This window comes from Nansenia antarctica (assembly GCF_963989245.1).
Source record: "Nansenia antarctica genome assembly, chromosome: 10".
Lineage (NCBI taxonomy): Eukaryota > Metazoa > Chordata > Actinopteri > Argentiniformes > Microstomatidae > Nansenia > Nansenia antarctica.
In genome coordinates, this window is record NC_137680.1 from 27,307,092 (window position 1) to 27,314,591 (window position 7,500).

Consider the following 7,500-nt stretch of genomic DNA (forward strand, 5'->3'; position numbering starts at 1 on the left):
TCACCAAACAGCACTCAATTTAGTCACTCACTACCCCTCCCCACTCAGCCGTTTAACATTGGCGACCTCCTGAACTTTAGGCTCACTTTTGGGACACTTCCTATGTAGCCAGGGGAACAGAAAAAGACACACACCATCAGTGGGATGCCAGCTTTCAGCCAAAAGTGATTTCAAGTCTCTAGCCCAATGTATCACCAAACAGCACTCAATTATATGCTCAATATATTTTAACAGTGAAAAAACAGGAAATACAGATTTAAAAAAATAAATAAATAATCACAATAGTATGTTATTAGAATGATATAAACTTAAAATAAAATCAGTCTACTGTTAATAAAACTACTGCTGCAGATTTCTGTTGGTCTGTTTCTCAGACTGAATTGGTTCCATACTGCTTGGCCCTCTGAAAGGTCACAGCCAGGTCAGCTGCAGGTTGGGGCGGGGGAGGGGAGACATCAATTAACCACCTGCACCTCCAAACTTTCCCCAAAGCTACTGCTGCATTCAATGCACACGGGAATAACTGGTTTTCTGGAACAAGATGAATAATTATTATTCATAAATGTAGAACTGCTTAATCCCTTTATGTTTTGTAATTATTTAAAGATAAAACAACAGTTTTAAATGTTTTTATAATTTAAACCATTATATGGCTTGCATGATTGAGAATGTTGTCATTTTTAATACACAGTTTTGGTACACTACATTAACGCATTTACAGAACTCTCCTTAAAATTACAAATATAGTACTTATTACTAATACACTCAGGCCTCAGCCGTTCATTTAACATTGCCGACCTCCTGAACTTTAGGGACACTTCCTATGTAGCCAGGGGAACAGAAAAAGACACACGCCATCAGTGGGATGCCAGCTTTCAGCCAAACGTGATTTCAAGTCTCTAGCCCAATGTATCACCAAACAGCGCTCAATTTAGTCACTCACTATTCGCCTCCCCCTCCCCCACACAGCACCTTCCACAGCTAGCAGCACACTCAGGCCTCAGCCGTTCATTTAACATTGCCGACCTCCTGAACTTTAGTCTCTAGCCCAATGTATCACCAAACAGCGCTCAATTATATGCTCAATATATTTTAACAGTGAAAAAACAGGAAATACAGATAAAAAAAAAAAAAAATCACAATAGTATGTTATTAGAATGATATAAACTTAAAATAAAATCAGTCTACTGTTAATAAAACTACTGCTGCAGATTTTCTGTTGGTCTGTTTCTCAGACTGAATTGGTGCCATACTGCTTGGCCCTCTGAAAGGTCACAGCCAGGTCAGCTGCAGGTTGGGGCGGGGGAGGGGAGACATCACCAGAATACCTCTGTGTCATTGGCTGCTATAGGCATAAAAGGAGAGAAACTCATGGTGTGGCCCCCATCTTCCCCTGACCTCAACCCTATTGAGAACCTTTGGAGCATCCTCAAGCAAAAATATATATGAGGGTGGGAGGCAGTTCACATCAAAACAGCAGCTCTGGGAGGCTATTCTGGCATCCTGCAAAGAAATTCAAGCAGAAACTGTCCAAAAACTCACAAGTTCAATGGATGCAAGAATTGTGAAGGTGATATCAAAGAAGGGGTCCTATGTTAACATGTAACTTGACCTGTTACAGTTTTTCTCAGTCGCTTTGGTGCATTTCTCACATAACTATTAACATTTGCACAACAGTTAGTGCATTTCTCAGAACAATTAGTACAAACTGCAAAACCTAGGTGTTAACCTGCAAAAGCGTGTCACTTGCTCAAAATGGATAGTTCATTCCTCAAAAGCAAGTATTCATGTCAATGAAAGTGTCAGTGTCATCAAAATGAAAAGTCCTGACACCATTGTTTATGAACAAGATAGTCAAATGGCTTTGTCATGTTTTCATTATGACAGTTCACTCTAAGTGTTTTCCAATGCAAAAAAGTCAGATCTTGGTGACACTACCTGAAAATGCTCAAGACAGTACTATACACTATTTGCACAGCCATTTGAAATCTACAGTGGGTTACACATTACTGTATTTAGTGAGGTAAATGAGTACAAGACGCTGAATAGTTATGTTTCACATTTTTACTGCATATGCTCTTTGCAATTCTAATTTGTTCACAGCATTGTGCAAAAGAAAAATACAAACTTGTTTACCACAAACATAAGAAACACCCTTTGGGTAGAGCTGTGCACAACTGTAAACAATATTGCAGTACATATTGGAACTGAATTGGAACATCCAACATACTGTAAATCATTCATTGACATCCAGACGTTCCTGTCTGTCTGGCCACATATTTTCATCGACATCACAGCGAATATCATCCCTGGTAATGCAGCGAGGAAAGTATCTCCCTGAGTGGCGAATCCACCCTCTGCTAGCAAGGCCATTTGGGTATGTGGATGCCGGTCATATACCTTCCACCTCCAGGCAGAGAAAAACTCCTCTATTGGATTCAGGAATGGGGAGTAGGGAGGGAGATATTCCACCAGCATCCTTTCATGTGCTGCAAACCACTGTCTGACCAGATCTGAGTGGTGAAAACGCACATTATCCCATACAACAACATACTTGTTCAGATGGTCTCCATTTAGACCCCTCTCATTCTCAGGGATTATGTCCCTGTAAAGAGTGTCTAAAAAAGTCAGCAGATGTTGTGTTGTGTGGACCAAGACAGGGTATATGGGTGAGGACGCCGTTTTCTGAGACGGCTGCACACATTGTAATATTCCCTCCTCGTTGGCCTGGGACATCAATGGTTGCTCTCTGTCCAATGTGATTTCTGCCACGCCTTCTACCTTTTGCCAGATTAACGCCTCATCAACGTATATGAATGTGTGCAGCGGTTCCCTGGCCTCCAGCTCCAGTACACACTTTATCCCAGAATAGAGAGAGAGAGAAAAAAACTCATTTTGGACAACATATTGTACAGTATGAATTGTCATGTAAGTGTACTGCATGGCACTACACAAAGTAACCAGTTTACAGCACTGGACATTAGAGTATGCATAGAACACATAAATGTTTTACCTGTACATACTGGTGACGGATCTCCTTCACTCTGTCGCTGTTCCGTTCAAATGGCACATTGTACAATTGTTTCATGCGCATTTCATTTCTCCTGAGCAGTCAATTGTAGCGATTGAAACGGATTCAATATTCCCAAAGATATTGTCATCCTCTATAACAGCGCTTTGTATCTCTCTCAACCTTATGGCATTGTTTGCAATCACCATTGCACACATGGCTTCCTCTTGTTGTGGAGTAAAAAGGGGCCCTTTTCCACCTCTGCAAGGTTGTCTTGCCTTGTCTTGTCTATGTGGTGCAGAGTAAAATTACAGTAATGTACAGTAAACATGAGATATACGGCTTTAACCCATATTACTGTAGTGAACAATAACAGAGAGAAATTGTTCAATTTGGGAGACATTTTCAGGAAAAATGATAAAGAAATGTATACAATTTGCTTGACAGATTTTGACAACTTGTTCAACATTTTTGGATGTAATGACTCAAGCAATGAAATGAGGACTTAGTTTTATAGGGAATGACTATTAAGCATCCAAAAGTATAGTTCATTTTGACTGACATGACATAAGCAAATGATAATGTTATAAAACAGCAGAGAATTGTATGACAGCAATTGATGCATGTCCAAAAGCATTTGCAATTTGTTTGAAGGAATGAGAAACTGCTACTATGATGTGCACAAATGACTAAATGTTGTGGAGGTTGAACTAACAGTTATGATAATTTCAATTCTGATCAGAGAAATGCACCAAAGCAATTGAGAAAAACTGTAAGATGTTTTTGTTTGAAATAGCTTTTGATTTCAGTAAATATGACCTCCTAATATGACCTCCTAACCCTAAATTCATCACAATTGTTTGTTCTTTACAACCTATAAAATGTTTTGAAACTCTGTTGTGCATAATAATTTGGAACAGTGCATTTTGAGTTTTTTATAAATAAAAAAAATACTGTTATCATTGGGAGGTTTGTTCAATAACATTTGAATTATACTCTAACGGTTGATGACTTGAAAATTATACTGATTGTCATTTGCATCGACTATTTAGGAAAATCTGATAAAAATATAATTTGCATAATAATTTGGAACGAGGTGTATATTTAACCTTTTCGAGAGGGAACTGTGCTCAGTATAGTTTTAACAATAAAGGTCCCATATTATCTTATATCTTAATTCACTTCCTGGTAATTGCTATGTTGCAAATACCCTGCGTTATTAAAATATGGAGAAATATGAATTAGGAAATTATGGAAATACTGTAATAGGTACAGATTTTAAAAGCATGCCCCCATCAGAATCAGAATCAGAAAAGTGTATTGCCAAGTACGTTCACACATACAAGGAATTTGCTTTGTAAAACATGGAAAGGTAATAAAAACAAGTGCCATAACCTGTGCCCCACCCAAAAACCAGCCGCCACTGCTATTTACACCATGGAATTATAGTCACACACTTTCTAGTCACAATAATAAGACGAATGTTAACCAGCGTTCTCTGTCAGAACACTCAGCCAGTATATTTGCTAGCGTTTCACCCTGCAAAAACTCTCGCGTCGCGCGCACACACTCGTCTCGCGCGCACACTCGCGCACAATCTTGTATTATTCTCCAACGGCACAACGCGAAACGAAGTGTGCTCCGTCCCCACTAATTAGATCTTCAGCCAAACCTGCACACCTGTCTCCACCCCCAATCATGTGCTTGATGCAAAGTGCACGTGACAGACAGGCAGCTCATATGATTGGCTGCAGGAGTGTTAAATGTGTGTTAAAATTTCTTAAAAAAATAGTAAAAAATGGCGATTTCGCCACCAGGGGCGCACTCTAAACACTGATTAAGCACTCTTTTCAGACTTATGTAGCAGTGTGGGTCAAAATTTAAAACATAGAAATATTTGCACTAGACATATCAGCAACACTTTTTCTACCAAATTCAATGAAAATCGGTGTGGGGACCCGTTTTGGGTCCCCACACCGATTTCGAGTCCCCACACCGTGGTTGTGCTGTCAGACCTCAGTCCCCACATAGTAGTATATACAGGCACACACACACACACACACACACACACTTGCTTCTGTCAAAGGTAAACTCACATTTTGACCGTACACACACACACACACACACACACACACACTTGCTTCTGTCAAAGGTAAACTCACATTTTAACCGTACACACACACACACATGCACACACACAAACACACACAAACACACACAGACACACACACACATACACACTTACACTTGCTTCTGTCAAAGATAAACTCACATTTTGACCGTACACACACACACACGCACACACACACACACACACACACACACACACACACACACACACTTGCTTCTGTCAAAGGTAAACTCACATTTTGACCGTACACACACACACACAGATACACACACACACACACACACTTACACTTGCTTCTGTCAAAGATAAACTCACATTTTGACCGTACACACACACACACAGATACACACACACACACACACACACACACACACACACTTGCTTCTGTCAAAGGTAAACTCACATTTTGACTGTACATACACACACACACACAGACACACACACACACACACACACACACACTTGCTTCTGTCAAAGGTAAACTCACATTTTGACCGTACACACACACACAGACACACACACACACACACAGAGCTTCTTCATTGTGTCCCTCTCCCCCCACCGTAGGTGCTCCCCTGGTGAAGGCCCTGCCCGTCAACCCCATTGACCCCAGTGTCACGGGCCCCGACCTGTTTGCCAAGCTGGTGCCCATGGCTGCCCACGAGGCCTCCTCCCTCTACAGGTAGGTCCTCCTCCTCTCCTCTCCCCTCCTCTCCTCTCCTCCTCCTCTCCTCTCCTCTCCTCCTCTCTCTACAGGTAGGTCCTCCTCCTCTCCTCTCCTCTCCTCTCCTCTCCTCCTCCCTCTACAGGTAGGTCCTCCTCCTCTCCTCTCCTCTCCTCTCCTCCTCCCTCTACAGGTAGGGGGCGCCACAACCTCCACATCATCATCTTCACATTAGAGATGCAACCTCAGCAAATGTTCAAGTCAAGACTAAAAACCCATCTTTTTAATATTGCCTTTAAATGGCTAAATAATTAAATTATGATTATATAAATATTGGAGCACTTTCCTCTTCCCTCCTTCCCTCTCCTCTTCCCTCCTTCCCTCTCCTCTTCCCTCCTTCCCTCTCCTCTTCCCTCCTTCCCTCTCCCCTTCCCTCCTCTCCTCTTCCCTCCTTCCCTCCTCCCGTCTCCTGCAGTGAGGAGAAGGCCAAGCTTCTTCGGGACATCATGGCCAAGATCGACAGCAAGAACGAGACCCTAGAGTGAGTGATGCTCCAGGGAGACTGACCCTGGGATCTCTAATGGACCTATCGCTAAGCCACGCCCCAAAATAGAAATTGTCCAATCATATCACAGCAAAAGTCACGACAGGCAGAAAACTCAGACAAATAACTGGCTAATATCTGATGGTGAAAAACTTCTAGTCTAAATATTCTTGTCATCTTTAAAAAAACATGTCTATTACTTGCTGTGGTAAATCAGAAATCAGAAATTTGCCAACTCCCGCCATTGTAAGTCATTGAATGTCATTCAGTCACGGTCGGTCAGTCAGTCAGTCACTGTCAGTGAAGCGTTGTTTGTTTGTCCGAGTTTTCAAAGGGGGGCGTGGCGTAGCAATAGGTCCATTGCAAGTCACTTTTGGATAAAAGCATCTGCTTAAATGGTTAAAATGTACAATCTGTTGTCATTTAATATCTATCGAAACAAGTGTGTGTTCCGTGTGTGTGTGTTCTGTGTGTGTGTTCCATGTGTGTTACATCTGTGTTAAATGTGTGTCCCCAGCACTACCTTAATTAGGCCCCTATACTTTCTTTTATTTATTTTTTGTTTCTTTTTATTATTACTACTCGATCTTTTTTTGGAAAGCGTCTTTGAGTGTCTAGAAAAGCGCTATATAAGTCTAATGTATTATTATTATTATTATTTATTCAGGCAGTTTATGGACTCTCTGGGCCTGGAGCCAGACTCGGTGGACAACCTGGACATGTACAGCCACATCCCCCCGGTGCTGATGGAGAAGTGTGCCGCCCTCAGCGTCCGACCCGACACCGTCAAGAGCCTCATCCAGTCCATGCAGGGTCAGTGGCTGGGGTGGACTTTAGTCAGGGTTCCCGCGCTGGTCTTAAAAAAGGCTTAAAGTCTAAAATCCAGCAATCCGATTTACAAGGCCTAAAAAGGTCTTAAAGTTCAGTTATTCGGTCTAAAAATTAGGTGATAGGTGTTAAACCCCCCCCCCCCCCCCCGCTAAGGTATCCGTGTCTCTCTCCCCCTCCCTCCCTCAGTCCTGTCGGGGGTGTTCACAGACGTGGAGGTGTCCCTGAGGGAGATCCGCGACGTGCTGGATGAGGACGGGGCCGGGGTCCTGGCTCTGCAGGAGGCCGTGGGCCCCACGGCGGAGCCGCACGCCCAGGCCCTC

General features: G+C 42.4%; 1 protein-coding gene across 1 annotated transcript in view; it reads left to right on the forward strand.

The window, feature by feature from the left end:
* Positions 1-7,500, forward strand: part of ptpn23a (protein tyrosine phosphatase, non-receptor type 23, a) — a 48,253-nt gene that overhangs the window by 20,867 nt on the left and 19,886 nt on the right. Inside the window, exons 13-16 of the mRNA XM_080540393.1 lie at positions 5,709-5,823; positions 6,281-6,346; positions 7,017-7,162; positions 7,367-7,500. The exon at positions 7,367-7,500 is cut by the window's right edge and continues 193 nt beyond it. Of these exons, the coding sequence (XP_080396519.1) occupies positions 5,709-5,823; positions 6,281-6,346; positions 7,017-7,162; positions 7,367-7,500 (461 nt within the window). The remainder of the gene's footprint in view (positions 1-5,708; positions 5,824-6,280; positions 6,347-7,016; positions 7,163-7,366) is intronic.